This window comes from Pelmatolapia mariae, linkage group LG10_11 (assembly GCF_036321145.2).
Source record: "Pelmatolapia mariae isolate MD_Pm_ZW linkage group LG10_11, Pm_UMD_F_2, whole genome shotgun sequence".
In the NCBI taxonomy this organism is placed as follows: Eukaryota; Metazoa; Chordata; class Actinopteri; order Cichliformes; family Cichlidae; genus Pelmatolapia; species Pelmatolapia mariae.
The window spans coordinates 54,892,436-54,918,683 of NC_086236.1; the positions used below are offsets into that span (position 1 = coordinate 54,892,436).

General features: G+C 41.5%; 1 protein-coding gene across 3 annotated transcripts in view; it reads right to left on the minus strand.

Annotated features, from left to right (window-relative positions):
• Positions 1-1,409: 1,409 nt before the first annotated feature.
• hdac9b (histone deacetylase 9b) overlaps positions 1,410-26,248 on the minus strand; it is a 34,609-nt gene continuing 9,770 nt past the window's right edge. Inside the window, exons 1-11 of one of the 3 annotated variants that reach the window (XM_063485573.1) lie at positions 22,335-22,983; positions 15,363-15,604; positions 14,860-15,031; positions 13,541-13,664; positions 13,321-13,442; positions 8,916-9,047; positions 8,494-8,609; positions 6,936-7,058; positions 5,987-6,164; positions 5,660-5,874; positions 1,410-3,462 (exon numbers count right to left, since the gene is read on the minus strand). In XM_063485573.1, coding sequence (XP_063341643.1) covers positions 3,133-3,462; positions 5,660-5,874; positions 5,987-6,164; positions 6,936-7,058; positions 8,494-8,609; positions 8,916-9,047; positions 13,321-13,442; positions 13,541-13,664; positions 14,860-15,031; positions 15,363-15,604; positions 22,335-22,443 — 1,863 coding nt within the window. In that variant the 5' untranslated portion in view covers positions 22,444-22,983 and the 3' untranslated portion in view covers positions 1,410-3,132. Of the gene's footprint in view, positions 3,463-5,659; positions 5,875-5,986; positions 6,165-6,935; positions 7,059-8,493; positions 8,610-8,915; positions 9,048-13,320; positions 13,443-13,540; positions 13,665-14,859; positions 15,032-15,362; positions 15,605-22,039; positions 22,143-22,334; positions 22,984-26,248 lie in introns of those variants that run through there. The other 2 variants (XM_063485575.2, XM_063485574.1) reach the window with 2 other exon arrangements.

Below are 26,248 nucleotides of genomic sequence, written 5' to 3' on the forward strand. Positions count from 1 at the left end.
AGGTTAACCCATCCAAATTCTATTTATGGGTCCGAGCTTTTTGGTTTTCTTCTAGTCTTTCAATTCATTCATTAGTTGTGTCCACTTTGTATTCTTGGTGTTAATCAGAAATCATTTTAACTTCAATATGTTTTACTTGTAAGGAGACATGTTTATTTTCTCAATAAGGAAACTTCTGCACAAAAAAACCCCTCTGATTAATGTCGTTCCAGTTATGGCTTGCAGTCCTTGTATATAAACCCTGGTTTTTGAGGGTTCTCAGCAGTTGAGTGTTTGGAGTGCTTTTTAGTCTCTGCCATTTTTACTCAAGTGCCTCTGAACAGTATTTCATGATTTGGCTGATTTTGGGGAGCTAAGAATGTGTTTTTCTGTTGCTTTTCTGCCTTAAAATTTATGACTCCACAAAGTCATCATTACCACCACTATCGCACATTCTTATATGTATGTGCACACTCAATCCAAATATTTTTTTCTGAAATGGCACAGTCGGTGATAAAATACAGGGCTAACTTAGAGTTTATTCCATTTAGAGAAAATAGGTAGGCTTTTGTCGTTCTTACTTCCTTACACCTTTAAAAATGCTTGTTTGCTTTTACAACTGGCCCTGTGTGCAGCTGGGGAGGGGCAGCGCAGATGGATTTGGGCTTCGTTATTTTTTCTCCCTTTGTAACAGCTCATTTAAAATCATGAGAGCCTGAAGCCCAAGACAGATGGAATCTACTTAAGAAAGAGTCAGTGTCTAATTTAACTCAAATGCTTCCTAATTTGAAGTAACTCTACACCTTTGTGAAAATGCTCCAGGAGCTCTTATGAAAGTTTCATTTAAAAAAAAGAAGAAGAAAAGTTTGGGTAAAATTTGCTGTTTTATATCATTCATTTTCTTAAATCTGTTATTTAAATGAAACCGCCAAAAACAGGCCTTGCTGCTTCTGTCACTTGAAAGTTCCCAGAGTAGCATTTTTGCAGAAAGCAACATTAGACTGTGACTGAAGTTTTCTGGTCTCATCATTGCGTGTATAGCATATCAGGTCAGGCCCATGAACTAAGCCTGCTGTGAAATTGCTTAAGCTTGGTTTGAAAAGTATTCACGCAAGTCATATATCACCTGCTCAGAGCTCACCTTATCTTGACTGTTCTAATACCGCAACAAGAAGCCTCGCTTGCTCACATCAAAGAAATGTTTTGAAAGTCCCTTAAGCTCCCTTTAAAAAGTAGATCTCCTGGCAATATAAGGCTGGGCAATACGACCGTAGTGTGGGAAAAGCAAGCTTGGCTAATGATTTCGGAAACCTGTTTGTGATGTTAATTTCAAAATGATTAAAAACCTTAAGTGTTTGTGGATATGCTTTGGGGGCTTTTTTTATGATGTGTTCTACTTTCACTTCATAATCAGAAAAAATACAAAAAAGTCAGAGGTAAATTAACTTTATTTAAAAAAAAAAGAAAGGTTTATCACGCAAGGCAACAAAGAGAAGAAATGCAAACTGCTATGAACAGACCACAGGACCCCCGCACCTCCCCACCTCCACACCCACTGGCAGCAAAGGAGTTCTCATTACAACCAAATCAAAGGAGCAAGAGAACAAGACTCACATTGTTCTGATTGTGTTTACTTACACTAAAAACATTAAAACTGGACAATCTGAATGTACAGTATAAGACAGACAGTTTTGATTTCACATGAATCCAAACACAGAACCTTACACTACCTCTTTTAGTTTTTATTCATGTTTTTTTTTTTTTTTTTTTTAACATTTAGCCGACAGTATAAATGAAACAGGAAGGTTCACAGCTATGCAATACAACTGATTGATCACCTTAAGACAGACTATACATGTCGCAATGGGCACTTCGGGGGAAACGGGTTCACAAAAAATAACGGAGAAGCGAGGTCCCGTCCAGTTTTTTTGTTTTGTTTTTTTTAATTAGATTTTTTAAAATTTTTTTATTGAAGTAACATCAAACCTGCATGTTGAGGTAAGCATGCCACAGGGGAATACAGAGGAAGCGATTCCCTTTAAAAAGGACTCCCTTAACCATATCCCCACTCACTTTGTAATTCGCTTTGACAGTAAATCAATTCTTAAGCCTGGCCCCTTGGACTCCTCCAACCCTAGGTCCTCCTCTCTCAACATTCCTGCACACATGAATCACTCCAACTCCTGGCTTCTAGAAGGCATTTCCTGCCCGGCCCTCTCTCTCTCTCTCTCTCGTTCTCTCTGTCTGACTCCTCTGCTGAAAGCTGGGCAGGAACTGGGCCGAGCTTTGATTTGGACCCAGAGGAGAGACGGAGGGAGGAGAGCTCAGCTTAACACAGAACCCCGGCTCTGGGACTGCTAAGAGAGTAAGAGACATGGAGACTCGGGATGTGTCTGCACACCCAATAAGGGCTACAGTGCTTTATCCTTCAAATTGCAATGTGAGCAGTGGCAATATCACTCCCAGCACAAAAGCCAACCCAAGGGAGCGTCCTCCTTAGGATTTAAGTGTACATTCTTTCTAAGACAGATGTTTATTATTTCAGGTCTGAGACCATTTAACATGGAACATCATCACAGATTTTCGAGAACAATGCGGTATGTACTGTGAGGACTTACTGACTTACACGATGATGGAGTGGATAGCAGAGAATTCAAATATTTTATCCAAAAAAAAAAAAAAAAAACCAACAAAAAAATACACAATGGGAACAAAAGGTGGCTCTTTAAAGCTGTACACCTGCTCAAACTTCCCTCTAGAAATCATTTTTGATGCCGAATCCACAGGATATGTACACACAACGTTTTGCCGGCTGAGCAGACTCGAAAAGACCAAAGCAGCTCTTAAAAACAACGGTCTAAATTTTTTTTTTTTCATATTTACACAAGTGAAACGTACATATTTTACAGAGATCACTGCACAAAAAATCACAAATGGAGAGTTTTAAGAGTGTAGGACGAGTGAGGCTGCAGCTGAGTGAAAAGGGGTCATATGTCATGACAGGGAGAGCTGGCCTACTGTGCAATAGCTGCTGTGTGCACGTGCATGTGTGTGCGTATGTATGTGTGCATGTGTTGTCTGAAGATGTGCGTCTTTTTAAAGACTTCTTTATTTGCGAATGTTGCAAGTGTGTGATCTCATCCTCTTCCCCTCTCAGATCATGGCTCTTATCACCAGTCTCCCTTTGACCTGGTGGAGATAGGTGCTCTGCTCTGACTCTAAGCTCTGATTGGTCAGAGCCTCATCCTCACTATCAGCTGGCTCCTCTTTGACCTTGATGACCCCGCAGTGAGTGTCTGGGAGCTCACTGCTTGAGCCGCTGCTGCTACTGCTGAGCGTGTGCTTCCGGATAACACCTCCAGGGGGCAGCCTGTCCTCCTGCATGCTCTCTACTTCCTCTCTGTGCTGCTCCTCCTGCTCTTCCTCCGATTCCTGCAGGTGTGCGCTGGGCTGACGTAACTGCTCAATGGACTTGGACAACAGCTGCAAAACATATTGCCTTAATATTAACGATGCTATCCCACAGTCAACGGTCACCAAAAATCAATCTTCAATAAGAGAAAAGCAAAAATAACTTGAACTTGAAGTGTCTGGCTTCATAACCAGAATTGCAGCTTTTAAAAACAAAGGTATTGTCCTCATAAGTCTATTTATAGTCATAATAATAATAAGACATGCAAAAAAAAACAAAAAACTCAGTCATTATTTGGTAATCAAATAAAGCAAACTCTTCACAGTCCCTGTAACTAGGTCATTCCCAATTTTAAAACTACAAAAACTAAAATAAAAAAATTGCAATGTCTTTCAAGTATTTCACGGTTCTACATCATGTATTGCAACAAAAATATGTTTTTCTTACACTGGATCAAAAAAGAAACACTTTAGAGCTGGAAAGGACCCTGACATGTACATTATTTGGGATAATAGAAAACTAAATTCTGTATTTCTTTTGACAAGCGCAATCAAACACCAATATCTGTTTAAGGTAAGGCCACCTATGAATGAAATGTTTCTGACTGGTGCATTTAGGAGGGTTGCGGGTAGATTAGCCATTATTACTGCCTTTTATGTGCATAAATAAATATTCTGTAGCAGTGACTGGACCATTAAAGTGGATTAGTGTCACTTAGTTGCATTATAAAATAAAGACTAACACGTAAAAAGGTTTTGCCAACTGCAAATCATGTTTTATTCTTTAAAAAAAATAGTTTATATTCTGCACAGTTCTGCTGCAGGGAGAAGAGAAAACATAAGATAACATTCTCCCTGCAGCATCCTCTCTACTGGCATCTGTGAGCACATCATATTACACTCTCAACCTGGATTATTTATTTAGCATAGCGCTTCTTCTTTTTTTTCATACTCCCATTACAAATGTTCTTTCACCAATCGCAGCTACAATTCTCCATACTTGTGTCTTGTGGCTTTGCTCAATGGCAGCTAACAGTGCCATAATATGATTATTTGACCACAGGGGGGCTCCAGAAACAGACAGGAAAGTGTTTCCCTCTAAATTGCTGGTAACAAATAACATTACAGCCTACAGAATCCGTATATAAATACCCTTTCAGCTACAGGAATTAGCCTCCTTAGCTTGGCACTAGTAATCAGAGTTCATGCCCCTTCCTAAGATCCCTAAGCGCTTCTAAATTTCCATTAGTGCCCCCTACTGTTGCTGGCACTAAAGGACGTTTCAAAGCAGCTGTAGACAAGCCTCTGCTAGGAAATTAATTAGGGCAATGTTTCAGAGATCCCTCTCAATAAACACTGAGGGCTCATCCCTGATTAGAGGCCATTTATAACCTCCACTTAAAGAGGCTTTATTTGCGATCTCATTGGCCTGAGTGATCAGAGCCAAACCTGTTCACGTGTTTCTACACAATATGTCCATATTCTTCCAAACCTCCCAATAGAATCAGATTCACAGAATACTTAATAAGATGATAATATGATTTTAAAACAAATTTTTGGCTTTCAGGCACGTGTTTTGTTACAAAAACTGTTAAAGTTGTGCGTCTGTACTGCACCACCAAAATGCAGCTTGTGGAGCTTTGTGCTTTTTATTATTTCAAGGTTTAAGCTGTTCTGTGGTTCCCATGGCTCTAGCAGGGCTGAGTGTTGGGACACATCAGTATGAGAGCTCACACAATGCAGCCTTTCACAGTGTCTGCCACCTCGCACACGTCCCTCAGCAGCATAATTAGACTCAGTGTATTGGGAGGTCGCCTCGGCCAGCTCGCAGAAACACAAATATTGCCACAGAGGAACAAAATGCATTCTGGGCACTTTTTTTTTCTTCATTTGATCTAAGATGAATTGAATTTCACAGAGTTAGCATGTGAACAGCACTGATGCCTTAAGTTATGATAACAAAATTAGTGCAGGGGAAGGATTTCTTCCCCATTTGAAGTCAGGCAAAAGGTCCTGGCCTTGCAGAAATAACACAGGGACTTCAGGGAAGAACAGACAACGGCCCAGGTCAGTAAACTTGAGCGGCCACGGATGCTTTTACAAAAGGCTAAAAATAGAGGAGCATTTGTGTGCTCAAAATGATTAAATCAGACTCCCTGCAGTAAAACAAGACCCTGTGAGGCCCAAACAGGAATACAAAATGCTGTGAAAAGATATTTGAAAGTCAAAATCCTCCCATGCGCATTAATATTGATGACTAGGACTGTACCTTATTTATATGGACCTGCTGCTGGTATTGTTTCTGTTTCTCCAGGAAGTGCTGGTGTTGCTGCTGGATGACAAGTTGAGCCAGTGTGTTCTGAGGCAGCGGTGCTGACTGGGTTCTGTTCAAGGGCCGGTGTTTTGGTAGTTTTGGCCGAGTGCTGGAGGGACGATCCTTCATGGCCAGGGGGGACTGAGAGTGTGATGACATGGAGCCTTGGCCTTGTCAAAAGAAAAACAAAATCTCTTATTAAGTTTCTCCCAAATTCATGACATATAAATGACGTAATAAAGTTGTACAATGTGTAAAATAATATACTTGGAACAATCTTACCAGAGGAGAGTATCTTCTGCTGCCTCATTTGCTCCTTCTGGAGGAGGTGTTGGAGGAGAGCCTGGTGGCTGGGGCTCACCTTAGACTCCAGGCCTGTCTGAAGGGGCACAGGGCCCAGCAGGTGCCCGGGCAGCCCGTGCTTGATTTCTGTTGATCTGTCTTTCAACCCCATAGCAGCCTGATAGAAGAGTAAAGATAAAAAGTTGTAAATCTTAGGGAAACAGAAGTGAATCTCTAAAACTGGGAGTTAGGGGCAGGGATAGCTCAGTAGGTAGAGTGGTCGCCCCCATGATCGGAAGGTCGGGGGTTCTAATCCACTGAACGGCTACCCTGAGGTACCCCTGAGCAAGGTACCGTCCCTACACACTGCTCCCCGGTGCGCCTGCTTATTGGCTGCCCACTGCTTCACTGAGTGAATGGGTCAAATGCAGAGAGAGTAATTTCCCCACGGGGATCAATGAAGTATACGTTATTATTAAGACCATTTCTTTAACACGTCTACTTCAATAACAGCTTTTTTTTATGAATGAAAATTGCTCTTGTTGCATATATGAGTAAAGCTAAGGGTGAAATCGGACCATTGACGGTTAGAAGAAGCTGATGCACAGACCGCTGTGGAATGTGCCAGAGAACTAAAAGATGATATATCACGTGTTGTGCTATCAGGAGCTGCACTTGAGTGGACTTGGACTTTTTTAAAAGCTGTGATAAATGAGGTAACAGGGGAGGATAAGAGCACGCCTGACACAAGACACTGCAGAACAATATTTATCTAAGGTCGATAAAATCATTTGGGGCCGCAGGTCAGTGACCTGTGCACCCAGACAGTCACTGATGGCAGGTTTTACAACCTACAGAGCGAGTTGAAACGCTGACGCGGACTAAATGGCTACACTGGTGTATGCAGAAAGATTTCTTGTACGAGTAAGTGTGCAAAAGTGGTACTCACGCTAATTGGCGAGGATGCAGTAGAAAGCCCCAAGGAGATGTTGGGTAAAGAGGGAGATGTGTATAAGCTCAGCATGGGGACAGAGCCCTCTGGTCGGAACAGTCTTGGCTGGGAAGGCCATCTCTACATCAAACATGTGGAATAAAGCAAGAGAGAGAAAGAGACAAAATTTAACAGGAGGTTGCAGATTTAGGAATCCAGCTGAGCACAGTTTCACAAGCCAACATGAGCACAGCCATGACCATAATGACCTATGATAAATAACAGCCCTCCTCACCGCAAACAAAGAGGTATGAGTTTTAATGTTTGGTGTTTAGGAAAATAATGGCACCATTGAGGATGGTATGCTATTATAAAGCAATGCAAACCTCTAAATCTACCGTTTTATCCTCAGCTCCTCAGTCCCTAGCCAGCCCTCTGCCTGTTCCTACTCCCCGGTCCCCACCCTCAAGCTACTCTCTCGGAGAACATCAGCAATGGGGCATACTTCCTGTACCCAGCTGAGCAGTGGACCAGCATGTGGTTTTGGAACAGCCATGTTTATCCTTCCAACCCCTACCAGTACTCAGTGACCTGTATGTGGATATCCGGCCCGTATTTGACCCGAGGGACCTGTTCCCTCTGAAAAAGGATACCTAATGTAACGGTGCACAAACACGCCTTGCTTTTGCAACAGGCATGAGGTCCACGAGCAGCCCCGCAGTCCACCGGTGTCTCGCATGAGAGCCCCGGCTAGGGCCGATACAATAGCAGTCCTGTGTGTTTATGTTGTTAGCATCTGGGTGTCTTTGGCTACCAGTGCCTGGGATATCAATTAAAATCCACAGTTTGACTGTCTCCCTAAGCCCCAACCTTCAGCCCGATGTCAGGGCGTCTCTCCCTTCTCTGTGTCACTGGAGGTCCCAGGGAGAGTAAACAGTGATGGTTAAGCAAAACACAGCTGCTCTGTTAAGATTGTTCAGAGATGTGTCATATCTGCCACACTTTATAATGGCCTGCTTTGTGAACTCAGTCTGAGGGGAGCTCCGGTCAGTAACTCAGCCATGAATCTATTGGGAAACGCCTCAGAACAAGTCAGTATAGGAATGCAGCCAGGCCGGTGACAGGAACACAACGACAAGCCAACAGCAGCTTTGCAGTCAAACTACAGATTTTCTTACTTTGCAAAGCATAAAACTAATTCTAAAGTACATCTGGAAAGAAAAAAAAATATGTAAATTTCTGCTTTTACACTTAGCATTTTAAGACGGGCTAAATTTATTTTCCTACATAGTGCCATCTTTATAAAAGAAAACATGGGCAATCAGCATGTGGGTCGAGCTGTGCCCATTTAATGTCAGTGTAGGGAGCCATTTTCACTGAAGTGTAACAGACGGAGGGACAACTGGCTGTTTTTATAGCTGCAAGCAGAAGGGCAGAGAGCCGTTTAGTGCCCTGACTTTAAATGATTATTTTTTGCTATTCAAATGATATGCCTGCAGAAAAGCTTAAGAATTTAGACCCTGCTGCTTTATTTTTTTGGCACAACAGTTGCAGTGCGTATGATTTATAAACATACCTCCGTTTTTGTGGTAGTAGGCAGAGAGGAGGGTCCATTTTCAGCCCCCAAGGCACTTGAAGCCCCTATGGGAGAGCTGGGGCCAGAGCCAGGGGCACTGTTAGTGGGTGTAGAATCTACAAAACATCAAGGAGTTAGACGCAGTATGCGTGCTCACACTCTGCACACAACACACATGCACTGAGGCTTAGCAAAACAGCTGTAAGCCTCACGACAGCTTAATGTGTATGGTCACAGCTGCCTGATTACAATGGTATTTTTTTAAATCAAAGTGCAATAGCCATCATGTAATTATAATACTACAACATATGCTTGTGTTGCTTTTAGATAATATTTTAAGAACTGATAATAAGCTATTGAAGATTGTCTGCACACGTAACAGAAAAAAAGGAATTCAACACATAGTCGGTTATGTTACACACCCATTAGCTCCAAAGCCCTCTTTTTGTACGGAGTCATGATGTTTCCATCTCTCCTCTTTAGCATGGGGCTGCTTCTCCTCTCCGCCACCTTCTGCTTCAGTCTGGATCGTACCTTTAGGTTGGGCTCGGAGGCTAAAAATAAAAGACATTTTTCAGTAAGTCTGGATCGTATGGAGATAAGTTATGCTATCATGTGAGTGTATTCAAACAGGATGTGTTTATACAGCCTCAGTAATGGAATGTATCAATGAAAGAATAAATAACAAGACTAACATAAAACAAAATATAAATATGTCCAAAAAAAAGCATTGTTGTCATGCCCTGACATGTTACAACTTCAGTTTCGTAGAATTTCCAAGCAGGTTTCAGATAAATTAAATGAGTCAGGATTGGGCCCATTTCCACCTCATCTGGACTAAATTAGGTTGAGCAACACACAGGCTCTAAGTGAAATAGTCCGCTACCTGCCGCCCTGGTGACCACAGTCTGATACAGTAGCAACAGTTAAACTAACACAAAAACATGGCAGATGTTTGAGGCTCTCCCCACACTCTCCTCTTCCTAATGCGAACCAGAGATACCCAAATACACAATCAGAGCGCATTACCAAAAAGCCCCACTCACACACAGCCTGGCTTCAAGTGATCCAGACTTATTATTAATGCACTTCCCCCTCGGCGCTGACCACCAGGATCCTTCATGACAGACAATGCTTTCAAACTTTCCCATTTTTCTTTATTATGGATTAAATATGTTGATCAAATGTTGAAGTTTTGGCTCATTTTATTTTATTTGAACACTTTTTAAGTGGGTCAAATTTACTCAGCAGAAATGGTCTGGTCCAAGACTGCTATTCTAATAATGCTTCAATATAATCACCAAACTTTTGTAAGATACCCGAGATGACTTTTTCTACAAATTTTTGACAAAAATTGGCAACTGAGAATAAATTTTTGCCATGCAAATCAATGCCTATAGATAAACAGATTGGAGGTAAATGTTAAGAATGGGAAGCAAAAAACAAATAGACCCTTTAAATAAGTACTGATGACATGATCATTAAGGTTGTTGGAAGAACTATATCTTTGACGCATTTGACGAAGAAAGAGATAAACAAGGACCAGAGCCTGAATCATAGAAAGGAATTCATTTTGAATCATGTAACCATCACTTATATGGATGCAACACTTTTACGACCACTGAACCGTGACTCTGTTAGTTATGTCTTGCAAAGACTTCCCGTCAACCTTTTAGGAATGAAAAACCGCAGCTACCTTCACACATAAATAAATAAGCAGAATGGATAAGCTGATTTTTTGACTGAAAGCCAGAGCACAAAGCTGTGCTAAAGTTATGTAAACCCTCTGTTACACAATAGCCAACCTGTTTCAATTATTTAGCTGATCAATAATTAAACAGGCCTTCCGCCATGTACAATATACAGCTATACTTTACATAGGGAACACTGTGGGGAGGAGGAGAGGGAGAAGCGATGGGGGCAAAGCTAGGAGAGTGGGCCAAATGCTGCTATTTCTGGCTTTTGTCAAAAGCAGCAAAACCCTCTTCCCTAATACGTGGCACAGACCTCTAATCCTGTGGGTGTGAGGTAGAATGAAAGAGAGCGAGGGAGGAAGAAAGGAGGCAGGAGAGATAAATGGAGAGAAAACGCTGTTGGGAGTCTTATGAATTTGCTTCACGCCCTGCTGCCTTGATTGCTTTCTATTTTTACACGCTGCTGCCACCAAGCTACGCATCCCAATTGGTCGCCACGGGAACGCCAGACAGCAGCTTGTGAACAAACACTTTCTCACTGGTCTCTATGGAAAAAAAAAAAAAAAGCCCCGATACGCAGTGCAACAGGAGGTAATGATGGCAGCAGAAAAGCATAAACTCTGAGCACCTGGGTCACTTCTGTTCCGACGTCTCAGTTAATGACAACATTACTGCGCGGTCGTAAATCAATCTCCTTACGTTATCGCCACTTAATCAGAACTTTAGCTCTGCTGTCACTGTGAGCACTTGTACCCATTAGAGATTGGACCTGGACAGATGGCTGTGTGGAAAGCTAAGGTGTGTGTTCTCTACATAAGGAGGCCAGCTATGCATTGTTTTGGGCATCCTTGTTTTAATTAATGCTGAACAGAAAAAAAATAATAATGCTCATTATTTCAGAAACATTTATTTTTTAGCCAAAGGTGCATTCCTTTTCACCTTAGACATTCAATCTTTTAGGCTCAGTACCTTAATTTCTTTTAATAAATCTTTCAGATACAAAAATCCGATTATATTCTTAGCACAGAGAGGCTCCACACAAACCTCACTTTGTTTTACTTTGGGCTTTTTACAGTTTTACCTTTGCAGGATTATTTTTGAAAATCTTTCCTGCACCTGCTGAATGCACACATTTAGTAACTGGGTCAAGACTAGGGAGGGTGTTGCACTTCTTACTGCTAAGCTGCAACTATTCTTGCCACAGACTATCGCGTGCCCTCGGCCTGTTGCAGTACCAGGAATTGAAACAAAGAGGATATATACCGAGTAAACAAGTTAATCATGTAAAATTCTTTAAACTACTTTAGTGAGTAAAATAGCGACAATGACACTAACACTATTGTTTACTTTTAGGGAAGATTTACCAACTATTATCAGGGCACCTAATAGCAGAAGTCATAATTAGAAACTAATAATCTAACAGGTTTGTACTCGTTCACTGTTATTCATTTACTAAATTTCAGTTGGTTTCAAGGTTTTCCTAAAAAACACATTTGATTAGGGTAAGCACTTGGTTCCCTTTTTTAAGGGTGAGGAATTAAATGCAAAAAGCTTACTTGAATATGAGAAAAAACAGCTACTGATCACCAAGTTATGAGCTTGTGAAATAAACGCTGCACGTGCATCGCAAACCTCATCGTTAACCTCAGAGTCAAAGAGTAAAAGAGGATGCTGAGCCGCCTGGCCGACTGTAGCAGCAGGGAGTCTAACGCGGTGCACTCGAGTCTTCTCCACTTTGTTTTGAGAGAGCTATCTTTGCTTAAACAAACAGTCCTGTCGAGGTTCATCCTGCCAGTGCCAGTTCTAAGACGGCAACACCTGCCAATCAGCTATCAGTGACAGCCGGTGGTTCGGGGAACAACACTACCTTTGTGCATCCCCCTCGCGTGCCAAGCTCTCAGAGGGCTTTAATGAAGACAGACAGGAAGTGGGGGAGGAAGGCCTGAGCAGGAAATGACCACATATAGATCCAGGAATCCAAAGGGTTAGAAGTAGATTTATCAGTGCAAGCGACTGAACCATAAATGGATGCGCGAATGTGTCTGAGAAGCGGGGAGAACGAACTGTTATCCTTCCCCCTTTTATTTGTTTAAATGGGCCTTTCTGTACTTGCACTGAAATGCAAACAATGCCATAAACAGTCTCTCTGTTATGTTAGATAAATGATTTTCCACTTGTTGCACCCCTTACATCGTGTCTTTGTCTAAAGGTACGTCTCAAAAGTGTAAATAGATATTTAGAGGAGATATTCCTCCTCCTCTTCACAAAACGGTAACGCACACAGAGATCAAGAAGCAAAATAAATAAAATTTCCCACAGCTTTCATTTACCTTTCTAATATTTGCTCTTGACATGAACTGATTTTATTTTATAAGGTATAATTCTTCTTCCTGATCTCCCAATTGTGTACACGCACAACACGACAGGCCTGTAGTTAAATAACTCAACAAGTAGAACTGTTTTCCAGTGTAATTAAAAGAGACACAGAAGGGAAAAGAAGACAATATAATTTGATGACCTCATTGCCAAATTATGAAGCTTTTAACTTGGCAAGCTTTTATGCTTTTGCAAAGCGAGAGCAGCAGGAACTCCTCAGATTTTAAACCAACAAACCTGAGCTGCTTTTTAGTGACAACCTGTGTTTTTTCTAAATAGTTTTTAAAGCCCGTAAGTCAGGAGAAATTAATCTGCCATAATTCTTTCATTTACCGCTAATCAGCTTCAGAGGGGCCTTTGAACTGGGTTTATTATTATAACATAGGGATAAATGTGGGCCTTGTTAAGCTAATATTGGGAATCTAATATTAGTACAAAAAAACAGCAGATCTATGCTTGTGAAAAGAAAAACATGTGAAAATTGCAGTGCCCGTGTCTGTCTATCATGTTTTAAAATGATCCAAAAAAAAGAATCAAGAAGACAAAAAAAGAAAAAACAAGTTAACTTTCGCATGTTTTGTGTTGAGCCCTGGAGGAAAGACGGGGGTGGGCGCAAATGAGCCTAATCTTTAGTAAGTAATAAAATGACTAGTAGAAGAAAGCACACTGAAATAGTGCTTTATATTTATGTATGTACAGTATTCATATGTATTTGCATTTCTATTTCAGTGGTGTCTGCATTTGCAAATTAGCAAACCTGTCTTCCTCAAGGGGAAGTCGTCCTTGCTCTCTATGGGCGATGGCAGAGTATACTGGCAAGTGGGCGATGTGCCGCCCAGAGGTGGAGAGCTTTGGTCCAGTGATGTGTGGTGAGAGGACCTGTTAATACAAGAATAAATCAAATAGCTGTAATATATGTTGCTGTGTGACCCAAACATGGCATTTTATCGGGCTCTAAATCAATGGAAAGCACTTACGTATACCAGAGTTTTGGGTGCTGAATGAAAGAATGATTAGCTCCATTGCTAGCAGAGTCTTTAGCTGATTTGCTCAACAGAAACTCTTGGAGTTTCTGCTTCACTTCCGTACTAGCCACTGCACCTGTGAGACCAACACACAGAACGGAGGGGATTGGGGTTAACCTAGGGCTATGATTAACAACATAAAATCACATACTTGTTGCTTTCAGATATCTGTTTCTATATCACATTCACCATAAAACTGAGATTCAGATCTGCTCTCTTCTCTATAATCCTTTGTGAATATATTTACTAGACTCTCCAACAAAATTATGTAGGAAGATCTCCCCCTAGTGGTCCAAGAACACTATATTAGTCCTGCTAGAGTGATCCTGCACAGAGATGTTCTTTCAAATCAGGTGGTTACAGTTGCAGGGTACAGTTTCAACTTTGCCCTGACAAAGTCATAAATCTCATCTATTATTAGCTATAAGGTAAAAACAGAAATGAAATACTATATCCGGCTCTATTTTCATTGTGCTGTTCAAAGACATTTTCCCCTAAACACTAAGCTTAAATGTCACCTGCCAACTTTATGTCATTCACTGGTTAAGTACCGCTGCCATCACTGCTTTATTGTTTTATTGTTTCGTTTTATCTGATGTTTAAAGCACATTTGAGCTGTGTGGTTTACCTTGTTGCCAGACGTCATCCAACAGTTTGAGCAAATACTGAGAAAAGCAATAGCCAGAGGGCAATTTATCCGCTAGTCACGCTCACCTGTGCAGTCTGAAAATTATACTTTCCATGATTTTGTATTTATTTATCTTTTGTATCGCATCTAATATGACTGAGAACTGATTATCACCAACCTAAGCACAGAAATATCCAAAGCATCTGCCTGACTAAGATTAACAGGCAAAATGTGTTTATATTAACTTATCTTTGTTGTTTTGTATAGTACATCCATTAGTGTAGAGTAGTTATAACAGCAGATATTGGAAAAGATTTTGTGAAAGTGTTTATTACAATAAATATTTAGGTTCATGATGCCTACAAAGGCGATGCTTTCCACATTTATAAAAGTTTTATAATAGTGGTGACAGAAGAGGTTCTTGGTCCAAAGGGAATATTTTAACGAGTGTAACACCAAGCTACAGTAAAGCTTTCCTATCCAGCTGTTGTATGCATATTGTGCTTCAGCCGTTCAGCTAATGTGATGTGTTAAAAAAAGGATTGATGGGTTAAAACGTGTGGCCCCATGCTTGCTTTCATCTGTGTCCTTTAAAAAATATATTAAAAAACTATTGGTAACAGTGACGGTGTCGAGCTCTTACTCTCTCTGGAGCGTTCCTTGCCCCTGAGGCTCAGGCTGGAAATGTGGTGTTCTCGTCGATGCTTCTCCTGCTCCTTCTCCTGCTGGCTCTGCTGCTGCTGCTGCTGCTCCAAACGGCGCTCCTTCTCTGCAAGTTCCTGCTGTTGTTTCATGGCCTGGAGCTCGTGCTGAAGCTGGGAAGCATGTAGGCATCACATCAGCATGAACACAGCACTTTTTTTTTTAAATCACAGTGGCTTTGGCTAAATTTTGCACTTTCTATTTTGCAGTGATGGCTAACTTTGTGTTTGACGGTAAAAAACAAAAGTCATGCTGAGCTGTAATGTATTGCTCAACACTTTGCCCTGCTGCGCTGAGTTGTTTCCCCTTTTCTGCACTTTTTTTGATGTTTTCCTTAGTTATACAGTTTTCTAGTGATCTGCTATATGTCATGCTGTTTTGTGTTGTTTTGTGTTGTGTTGTGTTGTGCTGTGCTGTGCTGTGTCTCCGTACAACTGTTCTAACCTTGAGGTGCTCCTGGAGCTGAGCCTGGTGCTGACGGGTCAACTTTTCATGCTGCTTCTGGAACTCGCTGATTAGCAGCTGCTTCTGGATTTGCTGCTGTTTCTGAATGAGGAGCAGCTCCTGCTGCAGCTGCCTCTCCCACAGTCCTGGGTCCGAGCCTGGCCCCAGCATCCTCAGATCTGTGCGGAGGTCCAAAGGAGACAAGGGCTCCACAGCCAATGGCACGTCTGGTTTAATATCCACTGTGGCGAAGAAACAGCAGAGCGAAAAGAGATTTGTCAGTCCTAATTGTACCCTCGACAACTCAAGTCGGAACCAGAGGAGGCTTTGTGCAATCTATAAGGAATCTTAAAAGTTACAGATGACAGAAGCAGATCAAAGTGAAGACTAAAGAGGAGAGAAAGACAAGGTTTGGAAAGGAAAAGCAAATCGTTCTATCCCATGATCCTCAGAAACCTGCAATTATAATAGTTTCTATAAACAAACACGGGATCACATCCGTCAGCGCAGTCTACTGGGAGTAGCTGCATATGGACATTTGGCACAAAATATTTAAGTAGTTATGTAGAGTATTTATATAAGCCCTGTCTTCCCAGTTGATAAATAAATAAAGGGATTCTGTCAGGCAGATATCCCTTTTTAACATAAATAATTTAAGGTGAAGTAGATTGGGAATCTGCATGTTTGCAGATCCATGCTTCTGTGATCTCTCTTTTTCTGTTCTCGAGTGCAGATGCTGCAAAGAGCTGCCTCTATTATAAGTAATTGCCAGATACAAAGTGAGAGGGCATCCCTTTGGTCTCCAAGCTCTATATATAGCCTGTTCCACAGAGAAAATCGATTGCTGGTTAAGAACATAGGAGACAGGGCTACTTCATCTCTCTTCTCCATAGAGGATGTTTAGTGATTGTACAATATTTTCCTTATTGCTTTGCCTTTGCTTTAATCTACACTACTCTATCCAGTTTAAGTAACATTTTTTTTCTGAAGAATCACATCTCTGAACCAGCTTTAGATATTATAAAAGGTATTCGTGTGTACATTTGGCCAGTGAATAAAATAAAAATGTCCAATCGCTAGAAAAGTAGACATGTTAGTCATGCTGATCATGGTGTGACATTCAAGGGAAGATACGCATTGTCCAGACTGTATAATGCCTCTTCCATTTTTAAACCAGAGAAATATTCAAAGCTACTTAAAATTCCAGTGGAGCTGGAGGGGAGAGTTATTGAGTGCATTCATTGCCTTAATCTTCTCAAGGGTCACATCTGAGAGAACAAATACCACACCACCTGTTCTTTGAAAGCTGAGAGAAAACTGACACTTCATATAATAATAATCTTTCGTTGGGTTCTGTTACGCAATAATACTTTTTACACTAAAATGCCACACAAAAAAAGGTTTAAACCTGCCAAAAAAAGAGCCAGTAGCCAACAGTTAGGAAGCAGAAACCCCCACCCTCCACCTCCACCCCGTTCACTGATGCTGTGAAGCTCACTGGCGTCCATTTGTTTTGCCGTGTAGCCTGTTTTTCATTGCCACCATTCCATGTGTATGCGGCGGTGATGATTATAAATAGAAACATAAAAGCAAGTGGCGCAATCCTGGTCTGTGACAAACCCCACACCCTAGTATCCACCACCGTAACTTGCCGCTGCCATGGCAACGCTGGCGACGTAATTATGTCTCCCCATTCTGCAGTGATCGAGTCTCACTGCATGTCATCTTCTGCCTACATTGGCAATGTGACATGTTGACTATTATATCAGCTTTTTGCCTCTTATATAAGAAAGGAGTCCCCACTAGAGAGAGAGAGAGCGAGAGACAGAGAGAACGCATTACAAAACCCACCAACACAAACACTCTCACACACACAAATACACACACGCATATTTGGGAGAGAATCGTTGGTTAGGTGATAAGTTGTCTTAAAACATTTTCAAAAAAGTGAAGACAGCTAGAGGGGACTCCCGTGCTGTATATTTCCTCTCTGTGTTCTAAAAACAGCTCCAATCAAAAGACAGAAGAGGGCAACAGCTCGGCAGGCGCAGAGAACAGGCACCTGTAGAACAAACCCTTCCCGTCTGACAGGGAATATTAATCTTGGCTTGTAAGCACTTTACAAAGGACTCTTTTGTAGCGGACGCTGTTCCAGGAGCAGCCGTGACCCTGTGAACCGTCGAAGGGCTCGGAGAGTCAGACAACATTAGTGCTACTTTTTCCTAATGGACCTAAATATAGCAACAAAAAACACCTGCTGCCTGCGAGAATTCACCACTGTGATACCTAATTAATCTCATATTTCATTCCGTACCCTTACTGCGACTGGCATTAAGGACCTCCACTTTGATCTGCACGTCAAGCTGAGCCTCCATCGCAAAATCTCAGACAGTGGTTTAACATGATGGGAAGGGAGAGGGAGGGAGGGAGGAAGGAGAGAGGAGGAGGACCATGAAAGCTTAAGCCACCTTTGATAACCAGGACTGTTTGCGATGGCCCTTGAGGAAACCTTAACAGCCTCATGTGCCTGTTCTATTCTTGTCTGGTTTCTGTTGGCAAGAATAAAGCTGAATGGAAAGACAATGTTAAAGGAAAAAGTAAAGCCCTAAAGCTAGGGTGGCACTGTTCCAACCACACTGAAGCATCTACCTTTATAAAGTACAATTTGCAACTAACAATTCTCATCATCAATATTATCGTCCATGAACAGCCCTGGATATCGTCTCCGCTACTGTAAATTTACAGTTATATAGATGCATTTAAATAAAATGCACCTCGAAACTACCCAAACCGAAATGTGCTGTTTCTGTATCAAAAAAATACGGAACCACCAGTAACTAGGTCTAAATATAAGTGCTTTTCTGAGCAGGGTCTTAATATAGACAACGTGCGAGAGGCTGTCACAGTTGTGAGGCCGCCTGCTCAATTTAACATGGGCAAAAATAAAAGAGCAGTGTCACATTTATGTAACTTTCAGGTCCTTTTTCTAAATGATCACTCACAAGGAAGAGCCTTCCACTTCTGGTTCAGTGGTCTGACTGGAGATCATGGATAATTTTGATGAGTCTTGATTGGTACAAAGCGCACAGAAGTGTCTCTAGGCGGTGGTAAACATGAGATTTATGAATGACAGGTCCCAAATTTGTTTTTAGCACAAGGGAGCAACAAGCACCCTGCCCCGTGCCCAAATTCCTCCCTGTGGAGGGCCTGCCAAGGGGGGATTGGGTGACTCATGGCCTGTGACCACACTCCCAGTGCAGCGTCGCACCGCCAGTGTCCCCAAAGTGTTTATTTCTATAACCGATCTGCCTCTCATTAGCCTTGGTGGCGGTTAGGGTGACAATCACAGCCTTAATTTGAGATGTTGGATGGCTATCTTTTTTTGCCTCAGGCCACATTAGCAGGCTTCCCATCGTAGAGAGACACATCACCAGTGACACTACTATTACACATGAGGATACCAAAAGACATATGAAGATGCACACTGCAAAATATTAACACAATAAATCAATAACGCAGGCTTTGTTTGACTTCCAGGCTAAAAGAATGCTTTAGCATTTTTTGAGAGCTTCTAAACTGACTATTAAAATGAGGATGGAGTTATTAATATGGTAAACTGTGTCTTCTGACTAAATACTGCAGGTATTCTTAACCAGCTGTTTGCACCTGGGGGTATATTCTGGTGCCACTGTGTGAGACTGAAGAAAAAAGGCACATAAAGCTTCTGTTCACTCTGTTCAGTGTTGAAAAATGTCTGTTGGTAAACCAGTTAACAAGTATTAACATAAATGCTTATTTAGGGCTTATCTGGGGCTTAGTCTAGTTTCAGAGATGTGTTTAAATAACAATAGCACTCGTGCAACATGTACTATGGAGTCTATTCAGAACACATTCAGTTATTTCATTACAATACATGATATCTGTAAATATTAGCACTTGGATTCTAAAAGTTAAGATCAATAAATTAGCGTAAAAAAATTTTCAGCAAATAAAAAGTATGAAATTCATATAAATGCAGCATTAGAGGTTGTTGCTGTTATGTAACTCGACTTCCACCAGTTTTCCCAATAACTGCTTTTTTTGCTTGATGAAATTAAAACCCGTACAAGGCCAGAAACATTACTATAAGCGCAGTTGTAGTTGTGTTTTTCCACTGAACCACAGGAGTGTGCACAACAGGAAGGATACCATCTTCACTTTACTGATACTGCTCCTAGACCGTTATGTATAATTTGCATTTTATTAGTTATTTGCCCATTTGAGCATCAAAATAATGAAACACTATGAACTGCACTTTAACCGCGCATGTTGTGAACGTTTCGTGTGAAACAGAGAGGGTTGCTGATCTAAATTCCCTGTCTGACAGTATAAATAGAACCAGATACAGAAGATGTTTGAGGGCAAAAATAAGCTGATGCTTGGGACTGCAATGTGGTGCTGGATCTCTCATTAAGTGCCTTGTTATTTTGAGCAGCTGGCATGTCTAAACCAGGAAACAGGTCTTTATTTTTAAGACTCAGGCTCGTCCTTGCAGCTGAGCCAGAGCTGCGGTCTGCAGGCTATCTACTAACAAAGAGAACTGAGCTGAGCCACCACAGGCCTCTCACTGAGAGGAGCCAGGAGTCCAGTTGTCTCCTGTCCTACCGTCATATCTAATCGTCTTATAAAACAACATATATATGAAACTGTTATGCAGACACAATGTAGAAAGCCCAGCAAAGGACAAGTAACAACTGGGAAGTCCTTCTGTAACATGGGCAGCTGATCCTAGAGTCAATTAAATTCCAAATAAATCAATCAGCAAGAGTCAATTACCTTAACTCGCTGCACAACCGCAAACCCTCTAACCATCCATTAGCATAAACAACATGAATATCGAGATAAACAGTGAGAAATATGCATCTTGTCCAATGTATTTCTAATTTTTGATGATCAAACTGTTATAACACTTCTACAACATTTCAGAAGCAGAATCAGTTCATCCTCATAACGAGTCATTTTCATGCAGTGAAACAAAATAAAATTCTTTGTATTATTTTGAACCATCTCTTTTGCAGTAAGCACTTCAAACACAGATGAATAGATCAAGGATATGGACAAGGGGACTTGAAATGTAGGCCACTGTTATTGTCTAAAAGGTCCCCATTAATATTTTACATGCAGGGAAAACTAATTATTTTTTTCCCTGTTTGTCAAGAGCCCATCTGAAGACTGTTAATCACAACTTTGATGGTGCTGTCACTGAGCAAAACAAAAATGCAACGGAGCCCTCTTTCTTTGCCGATCCGCTTGAAACGGCAGACAAGTACAGTATCATATAAAAGGTCAAGCAGTTTTCTTTAGAAAACAGTTCACAACAAACCTATTCAGTCAGCGCAAGGATCGCGTCATCAACAATAATCCACACAGATACAGTGTCATGAAAATTAAACAGCCAATGATTGAGCTCTCCCCGTGTCTAAAGGCACTGTACCTGCTATGTCTACAACTCTTTCACGACATGCAGTAAACTCACGGAAAGACACCTCTGAGCAGCTTCCTTAGACAAATAATGTTAGTCACTGTGGACTGATTTGCTGTAAAGTGGAAAGAACAAATTAAACAGACAAATGACAGAATCCTCTATAAATATCTGTTCCAAACCATAGTTATATCAGGACCTTGCTGAGATGGAATGATAACGCACAGACGCCTAATCTTAGCAGGCTAATGCCATAAGCTGAAAATAACTCACCTAAGAATAGCTGACCCACAGAATAAGCAAGGAGCCCGATTTCAGGCGCTCTGTATAGCTGTTGTTTGGCTCGTAAGCCGCTAAAGTCAAAGGAAGAAAGCTCTGCTCCTGTAGCCTGATAGTCAAATAACCTGCTCTATTGACAGACGTGGAATGTGTCATCTCTGTGTCATCCCCGGGACTTATTTTTAAATCTTTTCACGTTTACCCCACTGCCTCTTCGTGTTTTCAGTTTGCTTGCCTGAATCTTTTTGGTATTTTTAAAATGTACATTTCACTCTGGGTTTTTGGTGGTGTTTTTTTTTTTTTTGTTGGATACGCTTAAAAAAATCTTACTGTACATGAAACTAAAATTATTCAACATCCTGTTCCTCACATCGTGGGCTTATTTCAGAAGTAGTAACAACTCAGTGGTCATAGCACATTAAATTAAGCAATGGTATGACTTTGCCATTACTCATGCTTCCCAGCGATCCAAACAAGAATGGAGTTTTTTTTAACTCTAAACTAATTTCTCCAAACATGTTTTGAATTTTATCAATAGCCGCTTTGAGGAAAAAAAAACAAAAACCCAATGCAAATAAGGTGTGACTCATCTTTCGACAATACAGAGAATAGAGCTTACTCATACTGATGTCATGTACTCAATTCAATTCTCAGGTCAGAAATAGAAACAGTTGAGAGAGAAACCTTTCACATGTCCCCTCAGTATTTCTATCACAGTTCTTCCTGTTCCCTGAAAAGTGCATGCTGACATGGAAGCTTGAAAAACACAGCATCCCTGTCATGTTCACACTGACTCGTTTCAGACAAGCAGAGCATGGGAACAGCGTTAACACATTCTCTCATTTTAGCAGAGCACTTTTTAACTCAAAGCGTCCTCTGCGTCTAAATAGAGAAGCACAATATTTAAAGCGGCGCATGTTATCACAAGCTTAAATACCTCGATTCAGGAAGAAGTGCCTGGTCGTACCACGCTGCTGTGCTGAGAAGCTTTGAGTTCTCTTTTCGCACAGAAAGAGAGAGATCGGGCGAGCGCAAAGAGTTGAGAGTACGGGAGAGTGAGAGAGAGGGACAGAGCGAATGTGTGCACGAGAGGCACGGTGGATGTAAGACAGCAGGGAAGTAGGAAGAGATTTAAAGACAGAGGGGAGACAGAGATTGGGATGCAAAGAAGGTGGAAAAAGAAGGATAAGGCATTCCTCAAGGGGAGTGGAAACGCCAGGCTGTGTGATCACCTGAGTTGTTCACGTTGTGCATCTTGCTCAGGTTGGGGAACTGCTGGTGTCCAACGCGCCCTTCTGTTGTGGAGAAACTTGACTCGCCCTCGTAAATCGTCTGCAGCATACTCCACTCAGCACTCAAGTCTCATTGCAAGCCTTGTGTTTCCTGACACCAAGAGCCAACCCTCAGCCACTCCAGGGGAGAGACCACGACAACAGGCAACTCTCTCCCTTCCTCTGTCTCCTCCTCTGAGAAACTACTCTCACTGAAGCGCAATAACACAAGCAGCATACACTCTCTCTGCAGGGCTGGTACTCTCCCGGGTGCCCTGCTTTAGTCTGTTCCAAACACTAACACAGTGTTTGGAGAAGAATCCAGCTTCTTTTCCTATTTGCCTCTCTCTCTCTCTCTCTCTGTGATTTTTTTTCTTCCTCTCTCTTCAGCAAAGTGTCTGATCAGAGACTGAGAAAAAATGTAAAGCTGAGTTGCTAGGAAAGCCGTGTAGTGTGTACTGAGCACCGCGCAGAGGCAGTAATGCAAGCCGGGGAGGGAGCAAGCTTCATTTGCATGTGAATCAACAACTGCGTGGCCCACAGGTGACAGAAATAGAACAATGGCCAGCCCTGGCTAAAAATAGGTCAGGCGAGGCGCAGGGATTGGAGCAGCATTGATGCGTTTAAAAATACCACACCAAACACAGCTGTCTTCTTCAGCTCCTGCCAGAAGGCATGTCTCCTGACTCCCTCTCTGCAGATGGAGGCTTGAATCCTCTCTCTCTCTCTTTTCTGATTTGTTGAACCTGTCTCTCTCTCTCTCTCACTCACTCTATTTATGTCTTCATTTTGTCCTCTCAGGTATATGGATGGAATGATGCATTTTTGTTCTGATGTACCCGCGAGAGGGAAAGAAACTTTACATGTGCACTTGATAGCAGGCATTTTGCAAAGCAACTGATTGCCTGTTATTATGAATCACAAAACCAGTGAAATGGTGTATTAACAATTTTTTGCTATGTGGTATTTCGACAAATGCAACCAAACACCGGTGCTCTCAGGCGTAATCTGCATGTGTGACAAAAATGCAACAGGACGTGTTAAGACAAGCGAGACACCTTAAATGAACAGAGTGTTCATTTAAGATGATTTAACATGTGGAGTGTTACCTCATTGCATTAGCTCGGTATATGTGTGGGGTTCAGTGTGTATTCAGGGCAGTGATGCTACTCAGGAAGCATGCTTTCAGCTAACCAAGGAAGCCAACTGTAAGATGCCATAACAGCATGATCGTAATTACATAAACCTCTCAAACTGTGTCAAGAGCACTTTTCCAGGATTGCAAATCCCATTCCCTTGAAACACTCTTGATACTGTTTAATGGTGGATTTAAGAACAAACAAAACACTACACTCCCCATTTACAATCAATAGAACCTAAATTCTAAATTCAAGCACTAAGCTGCTATATATACTTCGGATGTTTTTCATTAATATTACAAGACAAAGATCTATATATTCCCACTGTAGCCCATAAAAGCCAACTCACATGTTTTAGCTGACCACTGATGCAGGGCTGGGTTTGTGGCCAAGCAGCCTGTGCCTTTAAATTTTTCATCTTCCTTCATAATTTGACCTGTCCCCCAGCCAGGGGCGTGGAGCCAGCATGGCTATTTTTAGGTCCCGAGCTCTGACGACTGGGCTACAGAGACACAGAGAAGGAGTTTTACTGTGTTGTTTCAGCTGGACAAACATTTAACCCCTCAATCCTTTTTATCAAAGCACAAACCAAGAAGCCAAGAAGGAAATGCACAGCTTGCAGGCTCACCCCAGACACAAAACACAACTCTGGGGCTAATGTTTGGGCATGTTGGCTGATTTGATTACTTATACACAGAGCCATCAGCAACTGTGTTTACAGTTTTTTTTTTTTTTTTGGGGGGGGGGGCTTATTTTTTATAGAAAACATATAATGGAACTCAGACTCAAAGAAAAACACAACTTCATATAATCTGTACAATAGTAAGGAAAATTGCTTCTACAAAAAAAATACCAACAGCACAAAACAATCAACGAATGATTGAGTGAATGTTTATAACGCGAGTGATACCTTACAGATTAAGTAAACTCCAGACTATGGTGGAATTTATGTCGGGTATGTGAGCGATAACAAGCCTTCAAGTTCAAGGTAAGGATGGCTAAAGACCCAGAGCTCCATCTGTCACAGTATCCGTCACACTGGGCAAGCTCTGACCCCGTAGGCTGGCCTTAGTCATAGGCTAAAGTATAATTAATCAAGAGAGGAAGTAAAGCTGTCACGTGAATGACAATTATTATGACAAAGGGATTTCTATTTTAATGTCCTATTTTATTATATTTTATTTCTTCATCAAATCCTAAAATTAAAAGGCCTCTGTGCATTTTGCAATGTTCGTGTGTGTTTTCCACTATTACACAACAAAATACTATATTTAATATTTTTGCCATTGGGATGACTAAAGATCATGTCTAGATTAGTGTTATTTTTTGATTTACTTCATTTTTTTTTAGAAAGGACAAAAAGTACACACAGATGTATGCTTCAGTTGTCCTACAAATGTAGAAAATACAAGCACATTTCTCTGCTCTATTACAGGGAGCAGACACACGTGATTAATTCCCAGTATCTTTTTGAAAAAAAGTTCAAGTCAACCTGCCCTGGTGCACGTCAGAAAAACAAAACAGAAATGTTTCACTGGGACATGTTAGCGGAGATTAACCTACACTTTTTATTTATAACTAGCTTCCTGAGGCTGATGAGGGATTGTGGGATTGGAAATAGCTGTCCAATAGGCAGGGTCCAGTAAACCTGCAATGTGGCAAGCCCATTATAGCTCCTACTGCGTCACTGGCGGCCTTTGTCTACTTTAGTCCTATTAAAGCATTTAAGTGTGAACGTCAGCGTCCCTGCTGGAGAGCCACTCTACTCTGCTCTCGGGTGCCTGGGCTCGACTGTCTGTCACCTCCCTCACATCAAACACAAACTATGTGTCTCTCTCTGTGTATGTGTGTGTGTGTGTGTGCATGTTTTGTCACCAGAGCACTAATGTGGAGTGGGGAATTATTAGTGATGAGGGAACAAGTGGGCTAGATCAGTGAAGGGCTCATAGCGCTTTCCAAAATTAAATGAACGGCCATTATAAGCTGTTTTAAAGAACACCCTATACAAACATATAGCACCCATATGCACATTACCATTATGCTGTTGCCATTTTTAGATTGACTCTAACTTTGTCAATTAAAGTGCAGCTTTCATGCTATGTGAAAAAAATTGAAATAACATGCTCTTAACCCAGTGATTTGTTTATTTCAAATGAGTCTACTCACATTACTACAATCACTGTAGCAGCTTCAAATCACCTCTTGAAGTTCTCTGGCATAATCACTATAGCACTGATGCCTTGTGACACACTGTGCATGATGAAACCCAGCAGGGAGGCAGAGTGAAGAAAGAAGGGAGCAGAAGTAAAGTGTTGCAACAGACATGGGAGGTGGACGAAGCTCACTCGTTCTAATTTGATCTGGCTAGGAAATGTCTTATTCTCCTTAACAGAGGATGACCTGCGTGTGGGAAGGAATGAGTCAGGTCTGCTTTGTTGTTCTCTGTTCTTTGAACTTCAAAGGCAACCATGCAGCTCAGTGGGGGTGGTGGCAGGGGTCATCTACTGTTAAATAATCTGATTACACAGTGGATATCCAAGCACTCTTCCATGATCTTAATCGATAAACTATAAAATTCATTTCCCTGGCTTCCTGCCTGCAATGGTTCAGATTTCATCATGTCACCTTGGGAGGACTGTGGCGGATGTTATCATTGTCAAGTGCTTATTTCTCCATTCAGAGGGGGATGTTCCTCCCCAGAGAGGAGTTGCATAATAACAGCAACTTCTCATAAGT